Below are 25,239 nucleotides of genomic sequence, written 5' to 3'. Positions count from 1 at the left end.
AAGCCATTATTTTTTATGAAACGATGACTACATGCTCCACCTCTCTTACAACAGGCGGCTTGCCAAAAACACGTGTTTGTTTCCTATCATAGGTATGATCAGTCTGGAGCGCCTGTACCTGTCCAATAACAGCCTGAGTGCCGTTCCATACAACCTGCCCCGCACGTTGCACCAGCTCTTCCTTCAGGACAACCGCATCACGGCGTTAGAACCCTTCACCTTCTCCACCTTACCACAGATCAAGCGCCTGTATCTGAGAGGCAACCGGCTCACCAACAACAAGTCAGTCAATATATATCCATCGTTTGTTAGTTGTAGGTCCTGCGGCAGTCCACCCTCCGTGTGCTGAAGACGGTAGATCTGTGATAGCACACCGCGAAAATCGCGTGTAATATCAGCTACATGTATCGCCGAGTGCCGTGCGGTGTCCACAAATTTTACAGCGTCGCACGACTTTTCACCTGAGGCTCATCTACTGGTCCCAGGCTTGTACAGGATTCTTCTTCTGGGAGCCAACACATGCAAACTGACCACGTGTGTATAGCCACATTAGAATTATAGTAATGATGTTTTATTTGCAAGTTTTTGCCCGAGGACTAATTGCAACATGAAGCAATGCATAGCAAGGGTATACTGTACAGATAGTGCGCGTTAACAATGTTGACAAGTGGAACAAATGGCTATTCTAAGAACTACTACGGAATACAATCTATGCTTTTTGGGTTTGACTTCTTTTTTGGAAGCAGTGGAAGACGAAGTGTCCCGCTTCTTTTGTAATTAGTGGGTTTTGACAGGTAAACAGAGTTCTAGTTTTCTTTTCGTCAGTAAACGTTCGGAAATTGTGGTAAGTTTTTGTTGCTTCTTTAAAAAGCTATTTTCTTTCCTGATCATAAACATCACCTCCCCATGATACTGGATCTGACACTTGGAAAGTTTCGCCTTTCGAGGCAGACTCTACCTTGGGCGCGCTGTTCTAAGAAACCATCAAAACACGACTACTTATGAATTTGTCACGACCGTACTGTTGCCTGCTATATACCGCACTGTCGCCTGCTATATGCGTATATGGAGGCTCTACAAATCGTACGGCGATGAAAAAAACAGCTGCAATGTCCGTCGCACGACGCTAGGCGATGGGTAATGTTACCTACGATTTTCCTACAATTCATTATTGGCCAGGTAAACCTATCGTAGGTAGTATGTAGCCCTATATAGCGCCCGCTCCTTCTCCATCCTTCGACACACGGCGCTATTGTCGCGGAGACCAATCCGGCATCGTAGGTAATTACATCATGTTATGAATTTTTGAGCATCTTTGTTCTTGTAAGTAAAATGTATACGCCAATGTTTCTACTGAAACTCCCCTGTTTATCTGTCACTGTAGTCGGTAACATAAGGCATTCAGATTAGCTGTTTTCTGGACATGAATCTCAGCTAATATGAGTTCCGTCTGCACCATCTGTTGTGTTCTAGGCTCGCCGATCAGGCGTTTGATGGCCTGGGAGACTTGCAGCTACTCGACCTGTCCAAAAACAACCTAACATCCATCCCTAGTGACATGCCGAGGAGTCTGCAGAAGCTGTACCTTGAAGGTTAGCGATAAAGATTGGTATAAAACCTGGTTTTCCGGTCTTTTCCTTAGTCACTGGCGAAAGACAGTGGATGCTGTCTGAAACGTCTGACTGTTTCAAATTTTGGCGTGTCTTTGTTAAAGTTTATGTGAAAAATTCAAATAAACTAGTCGAATAAGAGAAACGAAACTTGGAACACTGTAGCCACCTCATAAATCCTAAGTGTAAGTTCCGTATATCTTAGTCTATGTAAAAAACAGTTTACAAGAGAACTTTGATGAATACAGATCACGTATCCAGGACCCTGTCGACTGCTCTAAATTTAACTGGCTCCGCGATCATACCTCACTCTACACTATCTAGCAGCTGTAAAAGGAAACTGTTTCAGTTATGAAAATAGGGATATGGACTACAGAGATAAGTCTTATATTATATACATGTAATCTTAGTCACTTAGTGCCATATTATAACTGGAAGTAAGTCAGGGCAAGTCCTTCGTAATAATATGTACGCGAATGATGTCTTTATGTGCGCTGAATACGTACATGACAACACCTCCAATGTAATTTCCGTTGCGTTTCCTTTACCCAGAATATTGAAAAGTAGGAACTCGGCTTTGGAAACATGGTTGGGTATAATACTTCTTCGCAGAGAATACAATACAGTTTTCTCATACATTTTGAATTCAACAGACAATGATGATACCTATCGTTTTTTTATCAGGTACAAACTTTTCTTGCCGTTCTAACAGGTAATGAGCTCTCTACGTTACCCTTGGGAGGCTTCAAGAAGGTGGGCTCGCTGACTGAGCTGGACTTGAGCAACAACCTGCTGCGCACGTCCGGACTTCACCCCACGGCGTTCACGTTCCTCCCGCAGCTGGAGACGCTGGACATGTCCGAGAACCTGCTGACACTCCCGCCCGACAACCTGCCGGAAGGACTCAGATATCTCTTCCTGCAGGTACACTGTGTAACGCACCTGCTGACAATGTTTTGGTGACTACAGCTGGAGTCAAAGAAAACATACATAATACAGAATATAGAAAATGTATATGTATAAGCAACATGTTTGTGGCACCTGTGTCACTGTAAATATGAGAAACAACAAAGATTACGGCAAGGAGTAAAGCTTTGACGATACTTAAACTCCCATGTGTAATTTTCGTAATCATGTTATGTTTGACCAAAATCAAAAGCAAGTATGAATGACCACTTAGAATGTTGACCTTTGAGTTCCACTGGTCTATTCTCATCATCATCATCATTGCGGAAGTATCCCGTCTCGCCAACTAGGTGTCTTGCATGACGTGATTCTGGTGTTCTTCATTCCCACTGCAGAGTAACGACCTGACCGCCATAAAGCGCGACGCCTTCACCCAGCTGAACAACCTGAAGTGGCTGTACCTGCAGAACAACCGCATCACAGACAACAAGATCGAGAGCGGCGCTTTCGAACTGCTCCTGGAGCTGTACAGTCTGGACATGTCCGCTAACTACCTCACAGAGGTCCCCAGGAACCTGCCTGACTCACTAGAATACCTGTACCTAAAGGACAACGACATCGGCCGCATACCGGGCGACGCTTTCTCCAACACGCCGAAGCTGCGGCTTCTTCAGCTGGCCAACAACTTACTAACGGACGGAGGCATCGACAGGAAGGCGCTGACCGACCTGCAGGACCTGCGCACTCTGGACTTGTCTGGCAACTTTGTGACGTCAGCGCCACTGGGAGTGTCGGAAGAGCAAGTGGAAATAACACTATAGGGTTATTAGAAATATGGCCGAAATCTATGGATACCGCCGGGACACTGCAAAGGGAACACTGCTTTCAACAACAAACCGCCATAAGATTGACGCGCAGTCAATAATAAGGTATTCCCAGCCGACTGGAAACACACCAATGACAAGTTTGCATGTTTTCACATTTCCCACGCAGACTCGTCATAAATTGTACATAAAGGCGGCATGATGCGACGGTTGTTTTGACTTCGGCCATGGAATTCCAGCTTCTTTCATGTGAAATGTGACCATTAGACTTTGAATTGGAAAAGATCTCTAAGGTACAAGTCAGCAGTAGTAGACGTAACGAGTAAAGTATACACGTGACAGGCATTGATTTCTTATGTTGGCTTAGTGCGTTTATTCCCCTCCCCAGGCAGTGTATTACTACTAGTATACCACAGGTACATTGTATTTATCATGACTTTGTCGATCTGTGTCTACAAGCCTGAATCCATCGCGGTGAGTGATCAGGTTTCTGACATTTGTAAAGTCTGGCCAGACTTCGATCCACAAATGTAAGTAATGACAGTGATTTGGACCAGATAAAAGGGCCATTAGAATAAAGGATGCCTAGCCTTGTAGAATAGATCTAATGCTTCTAATGTGTGTGATACAAGAGCAGATCTAGCTGTGTATGAAGTATAGTAATCCCCGTTAGAGATAACATGTTAGCATTCCTGCAGTGTAGCAGTAGACATGCGCACCTGTACTGTCGCAGTAGACATGCGCACCTGTACTGTAGCAGTAGACATGCGCACCTGTACTGTAGCAGTAGACATGCGCACCTGTACTGTAGCAGTAGACATGCGCACCTGTACTGTAGCAGTAGACATGCGCAACTGCACTGTAGCAGTAGACATGCGCACCTGTACTGTAGCAGTAGACATGCGCACCTGTACTGTAGTAGTAGACATGCGCACCTGTACTGTAGCAGTAGACATGCGCACCTGTACTGTAGCAGTAGACATGCGCAACTGTACTGTAGCAGTAGACATGCGCACCTGTACTGTAGCAGTAGACATGCGCACCTGTACTGTAGCAGTAGACATGCGCACCTGTACTGTAGCAGTAGACATGCGCACCTGTACTGTAGCAGTAGACATGCGCAACTGTACTGTAGCAGTAGACATGCGCACCTGTACTGTAGCAGTAGACATGCGCACCTGTACTGTAGCAGTAGACATGCGCACCTGTACTGTAGCAGTAGACATGCACACCTGTAGCAGTAGACATGCACACCTGTACTGAAATTATGCTAGTGAAGTTCTGTTCCTCGCAGTTCGGCTCTGTGAAAGTAACGTGAGGTGAAGGGATGAGGAATTGACTTATTTTTACTATTTGTAAAAGAATGATTGGCATTTTATCATTTAAAGTATTATACATAAACAAGTATTTAAGCCAGTGAATGTAGATTCCTGTAGACGTAGAAATACGTTATTTGTGAGAATTGGAAATATCTTGGACACGGCCAAAATGTAAGGTTGATATAAATTTTCAATCTGATGGTTGGCCTGCTAAGGCATAATTCGGTCAAAACGTTATTGATTTTAAAACGCCGTTTTTCTTATAGTTCGTAAGAGAACATGACAAGATTGATTCTTGGCGTTTTCGGCAATGTTGTTGCGTAAGAACGTGTAGATGACTAGGTCAGTATGTATTTGGTATATAAAAGTTGGACACAGTACTAATGTGGAATGTAAAGTGATGTTGTTGATTTTTATGGTCAACAGCGGTAATTCTGTAAATACACATGATTTCTAAAAGTCAGAAATAAAGTCATGAAGGGCTATTTCGTCTTAGAATTCTCAAAACACGGGACCTCCGTCCCAAGGCCTGCAACCTTTCCGGTAGCGACTTGGTGTACGGAATATCGGGGTTGAATCCTCAGACAGGATTTCTAAGCCACCTTTACGAAATACCACAAATATCCGTGCACACCTCGTTGGGTTTTGCCGATACATACAAACACGTCCGCGCGCTCACGCACACAAACAAATATGCATGTTCTCATGTCACGTGCATTTGCACATGCACTTAGTAATACACACATAAATACGCACATACACTTGCGTACACACGCATCTGAATTACAAACTTATTCTGCTTAGCGGATATGATAAGGAAAAGCTAACTTCCGTATTACAGAAACTTCAGTTGACTGATTGTGGAGTGCAGGAACAAGGCAGACGCCCACACAATGATCAGGAAATCCTCATGGCGACGAACAAGCTTAAAAAACAACAAAAAAGATCTACTCTACAAATTTGTTTCCGAGATCTTATATGCAACGTATTTTCGGTTTCCTATTAGGCCTGTAGGCTATCCTATTTTGTCACCTTGGCCAAGAAGGTTACGTTTGGGGCGTTTGCCTGTGTGTGTGTGTGTGTGTGTGTTCGCGCGCATGTGTGTGTATGTATGTGTGTGTGTGTGTGTGCGCGCGCATGTGTGTGTGTATATGTGTGTGTGGGCGCGCATGTATGTGTGTGTGTATGTATGTGTGTGTGTGTGCGCGCGCGCATGTGTCTGTGTGTATGTATATGTGTGTGTGCGCGCGCGCATGTGTGTGTATGTATGTGTGTGTGTGCGCGCGCGCATGTGTGTGTGTATATGTGTGTGTGGGCGCGCATGTGTGTGTGTGTATGTATGTGTGTGTGTGCGCGCGCGCATGTGTGTGTGTATATGTATATGTGTGTGTGTGCGCGCGCGCGCATGTGTGTGTGTATATGTGTGTGTGGGCGCGCATGTGTGTGTGTGTATGTATGTGTGTGTGTGCGCGCGCGCATGTGTGTGTGTATATGTATATGTGTGTGTGCGCGCGCGCGCGCATGTGTGTGTATGTTGTGTGAACAGCATAGCTTAAGAAGCTGTAGATGGAGCCTTATGATCTTTGGTAGGTGGGTCGGGAAAACGAAGTTTGATTATCGGTCTCCTAGCGGCTTTCTACGGTACTGCAGCGGAACTTCCTATTTTGACATCTCGTGTTTTGGAAAGGCTATTGTGATATGTATTGCATTGTATTGTACTGTATTGTATTCCGCACAGGTAAAAACGATACATACATAGAACTAAACAAGGTGCATTAGGATTTGTACTGGGGAAAGTTGAGACCAATATGGCCTATGAGACTCCCTCCCCATTTTTCTTGGACTAACCGGATTAACGATGATAACGTAAGGTGTAGAACCAAAATAGTAAATAACAACTTATTACCATAACAACTGACAAACCAATAACTAACAATAAAAGATATTACTAGGTATAGAAATAGCAAATACCTAACTGAACACAGAAACGCCAAAAATAAGAACACAGAAAGTTTATCAAATGAATAAGCATGGAAATTATAATTCGATAAATAACTAAGCAAATAAAAACAAAGAGATACAACAACATAAGAAATGCATCCAGCAATCAAGATATAAGGAGATGAATGAAAAACCAACGAATAGGAACTTAAGCAAATGACTGGTTGTTTAGAGGGGAACTTTTTAGCATGTTTCAAAATCTAAGTAGTGATTTGCAATTCTGTAAGTTTCCAGATTTGTGGACATCAGAACATCGTGGAAAACATTCGTTGCTGTGTTTTTGCTTGTATCTGTTTCAGATTATTCCATTGTCCTGTACTGTAATTATGAAAGTCCGAGTTCTAGCGGAGAAGACGTTTGAATTAATACCGAAATCGTGTAGTAAGATTGATACTTGGACTGTCATATAGGTCTCATGTCGGCGGCGAACACCTCTCCGCTCTTGGTTGGAAAGACCTAGCTTCGCGTCGTAGGATGCACCTGTTGCAAACTGTGCACAAGTCATTGTATAATCAGCTACATGTGCCTGAGTACCAAAGCTTCTTTAGCAGAGCGTCTGGGTCTCACACTTATACAACCCGACATAGTTCGAAACACTTTTTGCGACTGCCGAAAGTTAAACTGGAATCTGGGAAACGTACATTTGTGTACAGAGTTGCAGAGAACTGGAATACACTACCGGTAGATCTTAAAACCATTTCATCCATGCAAACATTCAAAACACTGTGCAAAAGAAAAGTGTGACCCCTGACCGCCTCCAATCCTTACGACCTGGCACGAAATGGACTATGAATATGGACACGATTTTGTAATTTGACGCACAAATATGTTGTGTTATGTAAATATCAGTGTCTTGTTTGTATATGTGTACCTAGGGCCTCACTGAAAATCAGTGTCAAGCCACCGAGGGAGCTTCCCTAGTAAAAGAATACAGAAATAAACTAGAGTTCCACGACCTCATCGCCAAATGATTTTAACCTTTATGACTGACGTATTGGGAGTGTTTCTTACCAATTATAACAGAACACGAGATATCAAAACAGGAAGTTCCGTTGCAGTACCGTGACAAGGGTATCCAACATATAATCATTTCTAGGTCTCATCAAGATTTACCCACCTACCAAATATCAAGACAATCAGCCCAGGCCTTCTCGAGTTATGCTGGTCTTTTACACACAAATATAACGTTACATACATACATACAAACGCTACCCTATGCATAACCTTCTCGGCGAAGATAATAATAAATAGATAAATGAATTGATTTGGTACACAGGAACTATCATTAGTTATTTCATGGACGAAATTGAAGTTTGTAGCTTGTCAATATCAGATATAGTAATAATTACTAGTAGATTACGAAAAAGCGATGAGGGGGGGGGGGGTGTACCAGATATTTGAAGCGATCCGGACGAAAAGTGTTTGCAGAAGGAGTAGTGGCTTAAGTGTTGTGAAGTATTTACTAGCCCATACTATATTACAATATGCTAGATAGGGATATATTAGACTATAGTTTAATATGACGAATGTTTCCGAAGATAGTAGAGTTGGATTTTTTTCTGATGATACCTATGTTTTTATACATTTTCAGGCAAATATGGCCAACTTGTTTTTCCAATATAGTTTTTTCATCAATGGTGACACCTAAAACATGTGTGCGTTGGTGGACTTTTGGGCGTGTTACTGCCTTCGCCGTAGGCAGAATGGTTTTACGTAATAGATAGATCCCGAGATCTGGGTAAGTTAGTGGATTAGGTACTGCTCCGCCCACCCGAGGAGTTGTTGGGTCCCGAGGGCGAAGCAAGCGGAAGGCTCCTGATTGGCTGAGGGAAGACGACCGGGTTCTAATCTTAGTCGAGATTTGTGGAGTGATGGTGTTGGCGATATAACTCTTGATGCCATGGACGGATGTTCGTGATTTTTGGTAGGTAAGTTTCTGTTGGGGAGACAAAAGTAAAGTTCGAAGATGGGTCCTCTGGGGGGGGGGGGGGTCCTTTGGTGCTGCAGTGGACCTTTTGTGTTTGTCGGTTTGTTTGTTGGCGGTATAACTCGAGAGTTGTTGGGGGTCGGAAAAGCGAAGGTTAAGATTAAAGATGAGTCTTCTGGGGGGTTCCTACGGTACTACCGTGGGCATTTTTTAATCTAAATTTTGGAGGAGGATAACTCAAGCAGGGGTTGGTGGATCTTCATTTTTTTGGGCAGGTAGAAACGATTAGTGATGATTTACATAATTAGATGCATTCTATGCAAATCAGGTCCTTCTTTTACATGAAATTCCCTTTCAATGTGCTATTTTTGGGATGACGACCTATATACGAGGACACATATGGACAGTGACAGGCGTTGGGCCAACATGTGGGCAGTGCTTTTCACAATGGCGCTTCAAGACACATGGACTGAGACATAATGAGGAAACCTATTGATATATCGATTATGTAAATAAGGACATAATTTATTTAATTGATGAGAAAATGCTATGATTCCAAAGTTGTAAATGACGGTAATTTGATACTTGCATTCGGAAGTTAAATGAAGGTGAACATCATCATACATTTAGTATTCAATCCATAACACACCTTTCAAACACATCTTTCATACAAGTTAACACCAGTCGGCGAAGGTATGGGATCGCCGAACTCTAGTTGATAGCTATTTTGACATTTTCCTTATTGTATTTTTTATTATTCTGCGCAAAAATGATAAAATTTGTTTTCTTAACATTTAAAGACAACATATTTGCTTGGAATCATTTGTTTATTTTGTCTAATTCGCAATTCATTCTACTTACTAATATATCAAGATTTGTTTGAGTGGTCGATAACCCTTGAGGCAGGGAGTTTGGGTTCCCTAGAGCCTCATTTGGAACTGCAGTGGGCGTCTCTGTTACCAACTTTTGAGGAAGATAATTGGGGATTTGCACATACCATGCCTTGCTCTCAATCTTTCAAGACAGTCCTCATATGGGGACGAGAAGAAGCTCCGACAATTAGACGTTTCCGCCATTCTTATGTCTTTCGGGTGTAATTCGGGTGAAATGCAGATTTTCGGGAGGGATGGGGTAAAATTTTGGCCGTCCTAACAAGAAGATTTCTGTCCCGGGACAGAGAGACGGGTACTGGAGACAGACCTTCTCTATCGTGTGTTTTGTAATATAACGTTATATGTTTACAGATTTATTAGAACAGACAAACCTTGAAACTCAGTTTTACAGGATTCTAGGATCTTCCTCTGGGTCAGAGTTATAGAAGAACTTTAGAAGAACTTTATTGCACGACTATTGTAGCAGGTACAAAGTATGGCAACAACAGTAAACATAGAACAAGACATAAGTATGGAATAAAACTATTCACTACAACAGAATGACTATCTTAGATTTTACATGATTCAAGTTGGGCTAATTATGAGTATCATTACTTTTTCTAATAACAAAACAATCTTTTATATATTTGCCTATTTTAATACTGTGTGAGCTCTTGCATCTAAAGATATAGTTGAATCTATCTGTAGCATTGAGTGTCTTAAAATCTGAAGTACTTGAATTGATAATGGTGAATAACTTATCGCCTAGGGCATCATATTTAGAGCGTTCCATAACAAAGTGAAACTTATCTTCAATTCGATTTGAGCAGAATGGGCAAAACTTGTGGTCAGGAGCCACATTAAAGTATCTACCTGTTTCTATATTCAATCTATGGCTACTAAAACTGTGCTATCGCTTTATAATTACGGATTCCAACATTATTCACATCGTGAAGATATTTTTCTTGTACATAACGATTTTTGGATTTGCGAAGAAGGGACAATTTTGAATTATCGCTGACACAACTAAACCACTCTTTTATATGTGCAGTCTGCAGTTGAGTTGGTGTTCAATATAGTCTACTTTAAAACATTTAGGATTCGTCCATATATATCCAAGGCCGTGATAATTGAGATTATCCTTAACATGATTAATCCAGTCATGATCACTAGAAAATACAACATTGTATGCTTCGTGAAGCAAAGAATCATCAGGTAAGTTTAGGCCACAGCAAGTAAATGTTATGGATGACATCCTCCGCAGACTCTAAAATTAATGAGATAGGGCCAAAAAAAAACAAGGCGGGCCAAAAAAAACAAGATTCCTATATTTTCAAATTTCGAGATCATAAGTCTTGTTAAACAAGAATTGAGGCGAGGAAATATGATATCATGACCAACAGGTCTTTTATTCCTGTATTCAACCAATGAGGTTTCATATTTAATCTAAAACCTCCTTGATTTAATGTAAACATGTCCTTGCTACAACAAATGCAGAAAAGAGCTTGTTGCACCATCATCTGAAGCAACTACACTGGGAATTCATGTGCGATGAAACACCTTGTGTATACAGCTCAATTAACTAGACCCCCCCCCCCCCCATTATTATTTTTTTGTCCTTGCTAGAACAAATGCAGAAAACAGCTTGTTATTATCCCATCATGGGCAGGAACTACACTGGGTATTCATATGCAATGAAACACCTTAGACTGTCAACATTAAACTCTTCTTGAAGATGTGTATACAGCTCAATTAACTAGAACAAACGCAGAAAACAGCTTGTCAGACCATCATGGGCAGGAACTACACTGGGTATTCATATGCAATGAAACACCTTAGACTGTCAACATTAAACTCTTCTTGAAGATGTGTATACAGCTCAATTAACTAGAACAAACGCAGAAAACAGCTTGTCAGACCATCATGGGCAGGAACTACACTGGGTATTTATGTGCAATGAAACACCTTAGACTGTCAACGTTTACGATATATTTGACAATTTTTGGCATGTTGACCACCGTCGGAGGGCAATGAAATTTCTTGTTTTTTATTTCGAAATCAGGCGAAAATTAATGAGCGCGCTCATGTCATCCATAAAAATTACTTGCTGTGGCCTTACCAAACAGTGCCAATATTTGATGAGCTGAATTTTTGCAGACAACATGATGGGGAAAGTTCCCAATTCTCCTCGTTGGAGGATTTTGAATGTATTCCTATCAGAATGTTTTGAAAACGTAGGTCAATTATGTCAAATTCAGGTATATCCAACGGACGGTGTATGTTAGCTACTGAAAAGCCACCATTTTCCAGAGTGAGCTTAGACGTTAATTTTCGAAACATGTCTTTGTCTGATCTTCTTTCAAAATGAAGGATGAAGGAATTAGTTAAATCGGAACAAGTACTCTTTCGAATTGCGGCTGGTAAATTTTCATCAAATTGTAGTTTTCTTAGTAAAAAGGAAAACATGTATCTGGGAGTAGATATAGAAATGTTTTTCGATACAATAAGTTTCACTGTTTTGGAGGAATGATCAAAACAGTTAGTTCGGATCCATACAAAAGGGCAAATTTGTCAAAAAGATTTTTACCTAATTTTATTGGGATATTTTCCGATAAAAGTGATTTTAATTTGAATATAGCTCTCATAGCCTTGGTTTTCAGAAATTTTCTGGCTGTTTTGAATTTACCTGAGGAAGTGGGATACCAAGATAAGTGTAGCTGTCCGTGACTTCTATTTCTTTACCATAGATAAAGATCTCTTTTGACATTTTGTTTGTAGCACCTTTAGAAAAAGGGGTTAGGGTTAGAGTTGACAGATCATTAGGTGTTCACAAGATAATCAAAATCTGTAGGTATTCTCTGATTGGTTCCTAACAAATTCATACCTGTCGATATTTCAAGAAAAATCATTATTGACAGGAACATCCTGCTGATTGTCTCGGCCATCTTAGATTGCATTATCGCACCTTCATTCGCCTTTATCACATGACACAAAAAAGGCTCACCAATGTCAATTTCCATGATAATTGTGCCGCCAAAATGCCAGCTTTTTTCACAAGCGCTTCTTTTTGTACATGCAGAAAGTGATATTGGCGTGTTGAGTTGTATGTGTGAAGATTAAACGTTTTGTTCAGAAACGTTTTTGCCTCATGTTGTTTTCATCATGTTGGCTTCAAGCAGTTCAAGGTCAAGGAGAAGATTCTCAGAAGAGGCTCTAATGATAAAAACGTAGCTCACCCTCCGCATGGTGATTTGCACACTTTCAGACTGGACTAAATGAGGACACAGTGGTGGCTGGTGGGAACATTTGCATCGGTAATGCAACATGATTGTTGTCGACGTTATGGGGTTGTCGAACTCTTATTACTGCCTGAAGGTCTTGAAAATATAGAATCCCCGAAACCGCGGACAGGGGAGGGGGCTCCCAACATCAGCCTGGCCGCCAGTAGGAACGTCTCATTAGATACAGATGTAGAGATGTCGTCGCGGAAGAGTTTGTGTTTGTGGGTCAGCCGTGTCACGGCGCGCAGTGTGACCCTCACATACCTGCTGGTTACCCGCCCGATCGAAACTGGAATTCGACGGTACAAAAGACTTCCCTTCTTGGCTGTCATCTCATCCTTAATTTTCTTAGAGGAAGTGGAAAATTATGTTTTATCATATTCTCTCAGTCGTGCAGCGAGAAATACTGCTTTAGACCTGGTCAGAAAGTTTTGAACACCACAGCTATCCGCCAACTCCCCCAATTTTTTGTCAAACACCTACCGTTCGACCCAGAGCGTTCGACCGTTAACGTGTGTAGGGCCACGACAAAACCACCTGTTGTAGGCTTGAACGGGACCACGTAGCGTTTCAACATCTGTGGTGAATTGTGCCACTCATATTCACACAACACGTCTACATCATGCTTACGACAGTTCCACGACAGAAATGTATAAACTGGGAAATGCGTAGAACAGTCGTCGGTGTGCGTTGTTGTGCGATGTTTTGACAATGATAAGGGACACTTAATTGCGGATGCCTGTTTCACGCTTACGACTGCCCAATAAACTTCGAATCCAATCCAACAATTTTCACATCACTCATACAACAATTGGCCTGATATTCGTAAGACTGTTTTTGGTTTGTCAAGCTTGCGACGATCGCAGGACGACAGGAAATTCCTTCCGCCAGTGATGGGCCTCGGATAACCCATAATCGGTGTATTAAACGTATTGTACCAACAGTGCGACTATGTGCTGAGGCAAAGAACTGTCATGCTTTTCTTTATTTACTATTTGTCAAAAGCACCGACATTGCCGGGGACCATATTTCCAGAGTCGAAGAGCCTGACATGGTGATAATTTGGTACTATATGCGTAGGTGGGGACACATCTGTTAGTGAGTCGTGGTACAACGTTTTCACTTGGCACCATCTCTGGTTACACAATACGAGCGGCGTGGGGTGCAGCACAGGGTTCCGGTTTCCGACTTCAGTCCGTCAGCGTTAGTAAAATTACCAGTCTGGCGAGAACAGAAGATTGTTCGGACCCTCGCGGAGACAAGAGCTAGCTGGAGATGAACTCTGCTGGGTGCCAGGTCACGAGGTTCACCCAGACTGGAGGGATCTGATTTTCCTGTGGAACTGGCGGTGTGGGAGACGGGCGACCTTAGAATAGTGTCACGCAAGGTAAACAGAATCTGCGAGGATAATCCTCTATCACTGCGGACTTTTCGGACAGGAGGTGCTCATCACATCTGCTACTGTCTCTCAGCGGCCCCGCCAACTACTGCTTTACTGTACCAACTGTTCTAGTCTATAATCACAAGGGGGCACAATCAAGGAATTCTGTCATCCCACAATTAACACAGACCGGGACTGACAAACACTCGTCTTGTTCTCATCTTGTCGGCAAATGCAGACGTGAAGGACCAGGTAAGCACAACTTACACGTAAATGTAGGGCATATCATAGAGAGAGAAAGAGAGAGAGAGAGAGAGAGATACGTCTCTATCTAAATTATGTCAGGAAAGACTGAGTGATTTCTGGTCTATGCTGTGCGATATTGTAAGCATGCGTATTGCCACACTGAGTTGTCCACACTGTGTGGGAAAGATGGACTCGGCCCAGGCCGTCCTCCAGCAACAGGAGAGACAGGGGAGAACGGAGGTGCTCATGTCAACCAATAATTTTGCTGAGGGTAACATGTCACAGCAGTAACACGGGATAAAAGCGCCCCAACTGGATACAGCGCCTGTTTGGCAGAGGAAATATGTCTTTGTTCCAAGTACAGGCGGTTCGTCTCCTGTTATGTCAGGGCCTGCATTTGTCGGGAAATAGACAAACATCCTCGACTACAGCTTCTATGTGCCTTAGTGAAATAAGTCCATTCCACTACTATTAAAGGAGGTCATTGCATAAAGCAGGGGTAGGTTGGGAGAAGGCTTAGTGGTGAACCAAAATAAACATTTCAAAGAGAGGGGGATTGGTAATGTTCCCCTTACTCTCCTGACTTTGGAATCTGAGAAGCATTGAATTCGGAGGGGCGATGAAATCACCACCTGGGTATCAGGGGAAATACGGAACAAGGCTAGGTAGGGTTTGAGTTTTGTTGGCTTTAGCGTAGTGCGATGGGCGCAAGGGCAGACTTCGCGCTTAGGTCGCAAAAATGCCAAAATCCCTCTATCTACAGAGGACTGTCAGAAAATAGGGAGGAAAAAATAAAACTAGAGATAAATATTAGCTTGTTCAGCAAATATGAACAGGTTTGCGTTTCAGTGTAACTAATTTGGGGGGAAATGAACATAACTAGAAAGGTAACAGTTGTAAAGTAAATAGTTAGATACGTCATATTTCACTTCATCTCTATCCCCTGCAAAATCTTAAAAACTGACTAACCCCCCCCCCCCCTTGGGAGAATGTACTTTTCCGGTGGTACCTTCAGTTGAAAAGAACATGTTCAATAAAACCTTTTGCATAATTACCCCACTTTTGAATTTCACGTAAGAAAGAAGTGGGGTAAGTTTGGGTCCCTTAGCAGCTTGCTACGGAACTGCAGGGGTGTTTTTGTTAAGAAATCTTTCAAACAGGATTGCAGAATACAGTAACGATATATTACCATGCAATATGGTATGCAGGAAGCTTAGACAAAGATGTACATTATTTGAAGAAGCTGTCATCTGCGCTGCATGGTGATTTGTGAAGTGAATCCGTCACTAGTGCCCTTAATCCGTTATCATAAACATTAATATGTCAGCAGAGACCCAAGTCTGTCACCCTTGCCCATTATCTGTCACGAAAGCCTTTAATCCCTCAGCTTTGCCCTTATCCCGTCATCATAGCTCTTAATCTCTCACCATCATCCTTAAACCGTCACCATAGCCCTTAATCCACGACCTTTGCCCTTAATCCGTCACCACAATCCTTAATCCGTCGCCCTTTTACTTAATCTGTAATCGTTCCTCTTAATCCGTCATCCTTGCCCTTAATCTGTAATCATTACCCTTAATCCGTCATCCTTACCCTTAATCCGTCACCTTGGTTCTTAATCCGCCATCCTTACACTCAATCTGTAATTATTTCCCTTAATCCGCCATCATTACCCTTAATCCGTCACCTTAGTCCTTAATCCGTCACCCTTTCCCTTAATCTGTAATCATTTCCCCTAATCCGCCATCCTTACACTCAATCTGTAATCATTTCCCTTAATCCGCCATCATTACCCTAAATCCGTCACCTTAGTCCTTAATCCGTTACCCTTTCCCTTAATCTGTACTCATTTCCCTTAATCCGCCATTCTTACCCTTAATCCGTCGCCTTAGTCTTTACTCTGTTACCCTTTGCCTTAATCTGTACTCATTTCCCTTAATCCGCCATCCTTACCCTTAATCTGTCACTTTATCCCTTAATCCGTCACCCTAGCCCTTAATCCGTTGCCCTTGACCTTCATCAGCCATCCTTCCCCTTAATCCGTCACCATCACCCTTAAACCGTCACCATAGCCCTTAATCCGCGACCTTTGCCCTTAATCCGTCACCACAATCCTTAATCCATCACCCTTTCACTTAATCTGTAATCATTCCTCTTTAATCCGTCATCCTTGCCCTTAATCTGTAATAATTTCCCTTAATCCGCCATCCTTACCCTTAATCTGTCGCCTTAGTCCTTAATCCGTTACCCTTTGCCTTGATCTGTAATCATTTCCCTTAATCCGCCATCCTTACCCTTAATTCATCAACTTAGCCCTTAATCCGTTACCCTTTCCCATAATCTGTACTTATTTCCCTTAATCCGCAATCCTTACCCTTAATTTGTCACTTTATCCCTTAATCCGTCACCCTAGCCCTTAATCCGTTGCCCTTGACCTTCATCAGCTATCCTTGCTCTTAATTCGTCACCATCACCCTTAAACCATCATTATAGCCCTTAATCCGCGACCTTTGCCCTTAATCCGTCACCACAATCCTTAATCCGTCACCCTTTCACTTAATCTGTAATCACTTCCCTTAATCCGTCATCTTTACCCTTAATCTGTCGCCTTAGTCCTTACCCCGTTACCTTTCCCTTAAGCTGTAATCATTTCCCCTTATCCGCCATCCTTACCCTCAATCTGTAATCATTTCCCTTAATCTGCCATCATTACCCTTAATCCGTCACCTTAGTTCTTAATCCGTTACCATTTCCCTTAATCTGTACTCATTTCCCTTAATCCGCCATCCTTACCCTTAATCTGTCACTTTATCCCTTAATCCGTCACCCTGGCCCTTAATCCGTTGCCCTTGACCTTCATCATCCATCCTTTCTCTTAATCCGTCTCCATAACCCTTAATTTGTCACGGAAGCCTTGATCCCTCACAGTGGTTGCCCTCAATCAGTCACCCTTGCCCCTAGTCCGTCGCCATAACCCTTAATCCGTCAACATAGCTGTCACCAGATAACCTAATCCGTCACCTTTTCCCTTAATCTGTCATCCTTACCCTTTATCCGTCACCATAACCTTAATCCATAACCCTAGCCTTTAATCCGTTACCCTTGCCCTTAATCCATCGTCAATGTTAAATCTTGTTCTGACCAAATTTTAGGTCTTTTAGGCAATATAGTATATAGATACAGACCACAAATGGTATGACATGTTAGCAAAGTTGGGATGGTGCCATTGTGATGAAAACTTTGACTGGGTATCAATTTTAAGCCCTGTTTCCGAGGCTTAATGACTTCTCCAGGCACAGCAACATGGATGCACCCATGGGAGTATCAGTTACAGGGTACTCGTCTGGTGGGCGAACTTTGGGCCATACAGTCTAGTACCGCGGCCACAGTGTCTAGACGTATGAGAACAAAGGGCATTTCTTGTGTTAGAAAACAACTCATTTCTAGCGATAATATGGAGATTTCTAACCTCTAATCGAAAGTTGTGACAACATGGTGAGCAAGAAGGGATGTATCACCCCCATGTCAGCAGTGGAAACAACAACGGGGAAGCACGGCCAGAAGAGACTGAAGAATATGGACTGTTTGAAAATAGCAACACCAGACGTTTGTTCATTAATCTCCAAGGCAGGAAAAGTTGTTGCACATTCCGCAGACAGGACTCGACTATGGAAATTTAGATTCTGAGACTGGAAGGACAAATAACACCAGAGCCGATCTGTACAGAACCAAGGTAAGAGGCGTCTGTTTCTGTTTTTGTGCAGGTAGGTCTTTTCAGTTCTTATGTTAACGTTACGCTTTCGTGGTCATTTCAGATACCTTTCATGGCAAGGTAGAGATTTCGGCAAGTAGCCATTTTCGAAACCATCTCGACGTATGTTTGATATTCAGAATGGCTGTTAAAAGTGTTATTGAAACTTTTTAGGTTTGATGAAAAATGAGCAATTCATTTTTGGTAGAGTCGGAGTAACGGACACTACCTTCAAGTTAGTTCATGGTATCTTAACTTAGCAGCCTAGAATTTAGAAATACGTCGCATTCATCCACGTTTCAAAATCATGTGCCATACAAACGTTGAAATTCCAGAACTAATTCTAGTATGTCGCATGTCCACGTATAAGAACTAATTCCAATACAACTTATTTGTACACGTTTAAAAATCTACATCCCCGACAAAGGTAGACTGTTACAGTAGAAAAACTACAAATGTAGAAAAGAACAAGAGTTCTACGACCTCATACCTTCGTCAAATGATTTTGACCTTTATGACTGACGTATTAGGAGTGTTTTTCATCAATCATCAATCATACCAGTTGATCCTCTTCACCCAAATAACATAAGTTGTCCAAACCTCCTTGTTAAGACTATGAGCTTAACAAAGGTTATGCTAACATTTATCATCAATTATGCAAATAAGCTCCCTCCTTATTAGCATAATTTGATTCAATGGTGTTCACATTCACACAACTTACTAATGCCACAAGTATGAAATTGCCGTCATTTACTAGTATGGAATTATAGTAGTTTCTCATTAATTATGCTAATTAGGCCCACATTTGCATATTTCCTATCTATCAACATTCCTCTCTTCCTTAGTTACAAATGTCACATATTTGAATAGTCATATCATGGAACACAGCAGATTTTTAAAATTGCCTCATTAATCATGCGAGTTAGAATTTGATTTGCATAATTATCATCCAATCATACAAAGCATCACGTAAGCTATCTACATACCAAAAATCATGACCATCCATCAAGACCATCTCGAGTTATAGTTTTTCTCATTAATTATGTCAATGAGGTTCTCATTTGCAAAGCTGATATCTATTAATATTTCTCTCTTCCTCAGTTACATATGTCACATGTTTGAGAGTCCTATCATGGAAATTGATGGATGTATAAACTTTCCTCATTAATTATGCAAATTAAATACTGATTTGCATGATAAGTATCTAATCATGTACATCAGCACTCAAGCTATGTACTTACAAAAATTTATGACCATCCACCAAGCCCTTCTTGAGTAATTCCCTTTCAAAGTCTGAAGCAAAACCTGCCCCTGCTATAGCCAACCCATAGGTCTGCTTGGAGACTACCTTACCAATACCTACAGCTGGCTGACAGCCAATTTGTGTAACTGACGTTTCCTGCCTTCAACATGACCCCTACCCCCTATCCATGGCCTTGGAACAACACAGCCGACACGTACACATACTTCAGCATACAATATAACACATTTTTACACTTTTCTCGTTAATTATGCAAAACACTCCGCCCAAAATCTAATCATCTTGAGATTTCCCACATACACACCGACACACCAACTACGACAACAAACCATCCAGGCGTTCTCGACTTATTCTGTTCACTAACAGACACACAGACAAGCATCATCGAATAACCTTCTCGACGAAAAATTCGTCGACGAAGGTAATAATACGTCGCACTCGTCCACGTATGAAAATCATACGCCTGACAGATGTAGAAATTCCAAAACTAATTCCAGTACATCTCACCCCCGACAAATGTAGCATTAACTGAAGACAAAGTACAAATGTACAAAAAAAACAGTACGTCCCATCGTCCACGTATGAAAACCATAAATCATATGCCCGAAAAACGTAGAAATGCAATTCTAGTACATCTTTTTGTCAAGTATGAAAATGTGCACCCCCCCCCCCGACAAATTAATTTAGAATTAGTTTTGTAGTTAGAAAAAATTATACGTCGCATGTATAATCCACTTTTTACGCCTGACAAACGTAAAAATGCCAAAACCAATTCCAGTACATCTCCTTTGTCCACGTTTGAAAACCTCAACCCCCAACAATTGTAGAATTAGCTGAAGATAAATTGAAAATGTAGAAAAATGATACGTCGCATTTGTCCACGTGTAAAAAACATAAAAAACTAGAAAGGCAACATTTGCGGGAGCAAATGCAACATATTTCGCCCATTTCCCTCCCCACGCAAAAAGCGACTGTGGCATAGAGGCTAAAGTTTGTTGTATGTCTGCAATGTTGGTATTTGGATGAATAATTGAATTGAATTGACCAGTCAGAAATGGATCTCTCCCAATTTGAAACCCTATGCATGGATGGGCTCTTCCAGGCACCCATATTCATATGCTATTATTTTTCTAGTACAACGCTACGCCACACATTTTGTTTAATGCGCTATCGATCAGCGCCGATATTCAAGACTTCCCCGCGGCCCGATAGTGTAGACATGTAACAGGGGTTTACGTAAGAAGGTTGAAAATTCTTACTGATTTACGTCATTTTTAGCCAAAAACTTTAAACAACTACTCAAAGCAAGGGCCTCCTTGCTCAACGTAAATTTTCACGCACTTCACAACTCTCTATTGTTAATGTTAATGTTAATGTCAACGTCCCGACACGGGATGTTTCCTAAGGTGGGAAACGTTGGATACTTTTCGTGCACTATTGTGCGCACTCGTGTCCAATCTTGGTGACAGAGGGGTAGAAAATTCGTGTACATAGCGAAGAAATGTCAGGTTTTACCATAGTGTCCAAGCTTGCAAACTTGTAGAAATCTTTGTTTCCATGCAGTGTTAGAATAAGAAAAACACTGTGTGTGTCGAAAAATACCACCAGAAAAGTTTTGAACCTTCTCAATTGCACTTACATAACTTCAGTAGGACACAACAATAACTTACATGTACAACACAAGGATGTGAGCCAGGGAGTAGTGAAGTTGTGTCTGCACCTGTCAGAGTACTAGTAGTGCCCCTAATTAAATTGACTATTTCAACCAATCAGGTTGAGCTTGATAAATCTGCACTCTCTCATTGGCTGACCGAATTAGTCAACCCGGCCAGATGAATAAAGATGTGACCTATAGGTCAGTGACCCTATGAGGAAAATTACCGATCTTCTTCCCAAAACACCCTCTAAAATCGTATTTCGAAGTATTGTATGCCGAAAGTGCGAATGGGATTATTTAAATATTTGTTCAATGTACCACCATAGCAAATTTTAGGTCATTTGGATGTATTTCCAGAGCACAGGAGGCCAAAATGTACGTTTTTGGTCAGAAAAACCTCAATAAAATCACTTTCAAGGTCAATATCGAAAAAAATTAAAAAGGCTCCCAGGGTATTTACCCACTCTACATGTATACCAAATTTCAGCTCAGTTGGTGCAGGGACGACCGAGCTGAGTCGATTACAAGATTTGACAGGAGAAAGAAACCATACGAACACAATATATTGCGCCAAACAGTATGTTGGGCTCAACATAATTACAAATGTAGAAAAAAAGGATACGTCGCATTCGTCCAATTATTAAAGTATTAGTTATACCCCCATTCGACTTGGACGGCGCTTTCGCCGCGCTCTCACGGCGACATAAGGACCCCATTCCAAGTCACAACACGGTTACGGGGGCAAATGACCCATATCTTTAGTTCGAAATATTTCGAAATATGAAATAAACCTATCTGGCTATCTATATTTCAAATCTATTCAAAAAATGATCTCTTTTGACAGTCACTTTCGAAATGTTTGCAAATGATCAGAACAACTTCTGAAACATAGTATTCTCGTATTTCCTTTTGTTAGAAACATTTATGAATACTTATAAAGATTTGTAATTAATAAAACAATAATTCGAAGATATAATTAATACCATTAAAAAAACGTAAAATTGACCAGATCGCCGTGAGACTGCCGAACTCCTGGAAAACGTGCTCAAGTGGAATCTCTACGGCGACCCAAAATCTCAAATGTCAGCAACCTTTTATGAGCGACCAAAGATTTCACAGATAACTCAACGGAATGGGGGCCTAAATTAGTAAAAGTACGTCAAAACTACCTGCACAACTCCAATTTTACCTGTGCTAGCATGCAGATTTTGAGCCCTACACGTACACTCTTCACTCACCTTAGTTACAGGATAATAGGTCAAATTCCTAGGGACCCAAAATTGTGAAATTGCTTAATTATTAGTTTCACGCATATTTAACTCCAAATGTTGTTTTCCTAGCTAAAGATAAAATTAGTACAATTTTACCTGTACTAAAATGCGAATTTCGAGCCCTATTTTTTTAATCGAACTCGAAAACCTTGAAGTAAGTATAACACGCCATATTCGTAGGTACTAAGAAATATGTCAAACAGCTTATCAGTGTCACATACATTCTAAATTTTGTTTCCCTGTGGCTGTAGGACCTAGCAACTACATGACTAACACGCCACCGCCAACTACTTTGAGAAAGAAAAGCCAATCATGATTTTGGAATAGTCTAATTCAAGTCAATAATTCAAGAGGTTAAATCGACCGAAGCTGTCTACCGTCTTCAGAGATGACAAGAACCAAAGAAGAGAGCATTCAGGTTGATATGTTTCTGTACGTTTTTTCCTCGATCCCTTCACAGGTCACCTATACCGGACTACAAGGTCATCCGGGGCACCCGGTATCCACGTGCACTAGGGAGGAACAATCCAGGCCTGGAACAATCTGGCCGTTTCCCACACAGACTCTCACCGCAGCAGGGGAGGTCGCCGGAGACCTTCCACTGCCGGACCAGCATCAGAGCCGTGTTACATGATTGTGCTGTTACAACCAGACATTACCTGACACGATTTAGAGAATCCACACAATGGCGTGCACATGTTGTCCACTTTATTTGATTCAAACGAATACGTATTGTCTATTTGTTGTTTATTTTAGTGTGCAACTTTTAGAAGCTGATTTTGCATGTATAACGTTATGAAAGAAAATACAGGTGATTAACCTCGTCGACGACAGTTCAAATCAAACCGGATGTACGAATGGTAGAAACCCAATACAAATGTGTATGCAATTGCAAGCTGCAGTAACATTTCACTCCGTCACTTACGTCCAAGAAGTTACAGTGCAACTCCTTACCAAACTTGGAACGGTTACTTTAGAATTAGTCTGCTATTGTTGTGCTATAATTCTTTGACGGTTATTCATTTGTTTAAGTGAACTGCAGCGAAGAGATAAAGTAATCAATGTTGTGTGAGCAGAGTAAAACAGGAGACGAGAGATTTGTAGAACTAGGAAGTTAAGGTCAAGAGAGCAATAGAGACATTCAGTAAGCATCGTAGTAAGCCAACATTATGAAGTCACAATCAGTCAGTGTTATAACGTTTACGTCTCCCTTGGTAAGTATGCGGGAATCCTTGTCTCTGTGTCATTTCTTTATCCTTGATGTGGTCGTCTTTAAATCGGCATTTAAAAGAAACCGTTTTTATACATCGGCCATTCTCTATTGTAAGAAGGAAAGGGTCTTAAGTATTCACCATTTCAAAATTGACTTAATTTTATTCCAAAAGCTAACTGGCCATCTCACCATTAAACAAACTAATCGTTCATGGTTTTTGTGGCTGTCGTCCCTAAATTTCTGACAAGACCACAACTGCCATGTTCTTTAAGATCACGTCTCCTACACTTTCTAATTTAACATCACATTAAATAACAAATCTTTATTAACCCTCTATCGTTGGGGATCTTGTCGTCCCTTACTTTTCGACAAGATCACAACAACATGTTGCTCAGTGGACCTTGCTCGTCCTTTAGTACAGTGGGCATTGTGTCCATTTGTGCCAACGGCAAGGTCACAACACCACCACACTAATAACATTAATCTCTTACACCTAAAATTAGTGGCAAAAACCACCCCTCCGGTCAAAATGGTCACACCTAACCCAAAACTAGGGAAAAATAGGGAGACAACATTAGCGACAAAAACCACCCCCCGATATTATCAATTCCAACACTTTCTAATCCAACATTACATTAAATAACAAATCTATATTAACCCTCTGTCGTTGGGGATCTTGTCGTCCCTTACTTTTCGACAAGATCACAACAACATGATGCTCAGTGGACCTTGCTCGTCCTTTAGTACAGTGGGCCTTGTGTCCATTTGTGCCAACGGCAAGGTCACAACACCACCACACTAATAACATCCATCTCTTACACCTAACATTAGTGGCAAAAACTACCCCTCCGGTCAAAATGGTCACACCTGACCCAAAACTAAGAAAAATATAGGGAACCAACATTAGCGACAAAAAACACCCCCAATATTATTGATTCCAACACTTTCTAATCCAACATCACATTAAATAACAAATCTTTATTAACCCTCTATCGTTGGGGATCTTGTCGTCCCTTACTTTTCGACAAGACCACAACAACATGATGCTCAGTGGACCTTGCTCGTCCTTTAGTACAGTGGGCCTTGTGTCCATTTGTGCCAACGGCAAGGTCACAACACTACCACACTAATAACATTCATCTCTTACACCTAACATAAGTGGCAAAAACCACCTCTCCGGTCAAAATGGTCACACCCAACCCAAAACTAGGAAAAATATTGGAAACCAACATTAGCGACAAAAACCACCCCCAATATTATCAATTCCAACACTTTCTAATCCAACATCACATTAAATAACAAATCTTTATTAACCCTCTATCGTTGGGGATCTTGTCGTCCCTTACTTTTCGACAAGATCACAACAACATGATGCTCAGTGGACCTTGCTCGTCCTTTAGTACAGTGGGCATTGTGTCCATTTGTGCCAACGGCAAGGTCACAACACCACCACACTAATAACATTAATCTCTTACACCTAAAATTAGTGGCAAAAACCACCCCTCCGGTCAAAATGGTCACACCTAACCCAAAACTAGGAAAAATATAGGGAACCAACATTAGCGACAAAAACCACCCCCCAATATTATCGATTCCAACACTTTCTAATCCAACATCACATTAAATAACAAATCTTTATTAACCCTCTATCGTTGGGGATCTTGTCGTCCCTTACTTTTCGACAAGATCACAACAACATGTTGCTCAGTGGACCTTGCT

The 25,239-nt window shown here is 41.5% G+C and overlaps 1 protein-coding gene and 1 long non-coding RNA gene across 2 annotated transcripts in view; both read left to right on the top strand.

Moving 5' to 3' along the window:
* Window positions 1-5,144, top strand: part of LOC136435762 (uncharacterized) — a 31,164-nt gene extending 26,020 nt beyond the window's left edge. The window contains exons 8-11 of the mRNA XM_066429462.1: window positions 93-282; window positions 1,474-1,592; window positions 2,323-2,534; window positions 2,912-5,144. Coding sequence (XP_066285559.1) covers window positions 93-282; window positions 1,474-1,592; window positions 2,323-2,534; window positions 2,912-3,337 — 947 coding nt within the window. The 3' untranslated portion in view covers window positions 3,338-5,144. The remainder of the gene's footprint in view (window positions 1-92; window positions 283-1,473; window positions 1,593-2,322; window positions 2,535-2,911) is intronic.
* An 11,116-nt stretch (window positions 5,145-16,260) lies between these two features.
* Window positions 16,261-23,208, top strand: LOC136435761 (uncharacterized). The gene is made up of 2 exons (XR_010755901.1): window positions 16,261-18,100; window positions 22,768-23,208. It is a non-coding gene; the product is annotated as an uncharacterized lncRNA (long non-coding RNA).
* The last annotated feature ends 2,031 nt before the right edge of the window (window positions 23,209-25,239 follow it).

Source organism: Branchiostoma lanceolatum, chromosome 5 (genome assembly GCF_035083965.1).
Source record: "Branchiostoma lanceolatum isolate klBraLanc5 chromosome 5, klBraLanc5.hap2, whole genome shotgun sequence".
Taxonomy (NCBI): domain Eukaryota; kingdom Metazoa; phylum Chordata; class Leptocardii; order Amphioxiformes; family Branchiostomatidae; genus Branchiostoma; species Branchiostoma lanceolatum.
The sequence above is the reverse complement of the archived record's forward strand: the minus strand, read 5'-3'. Positions and strand labels throughout refer to the sequence as shown.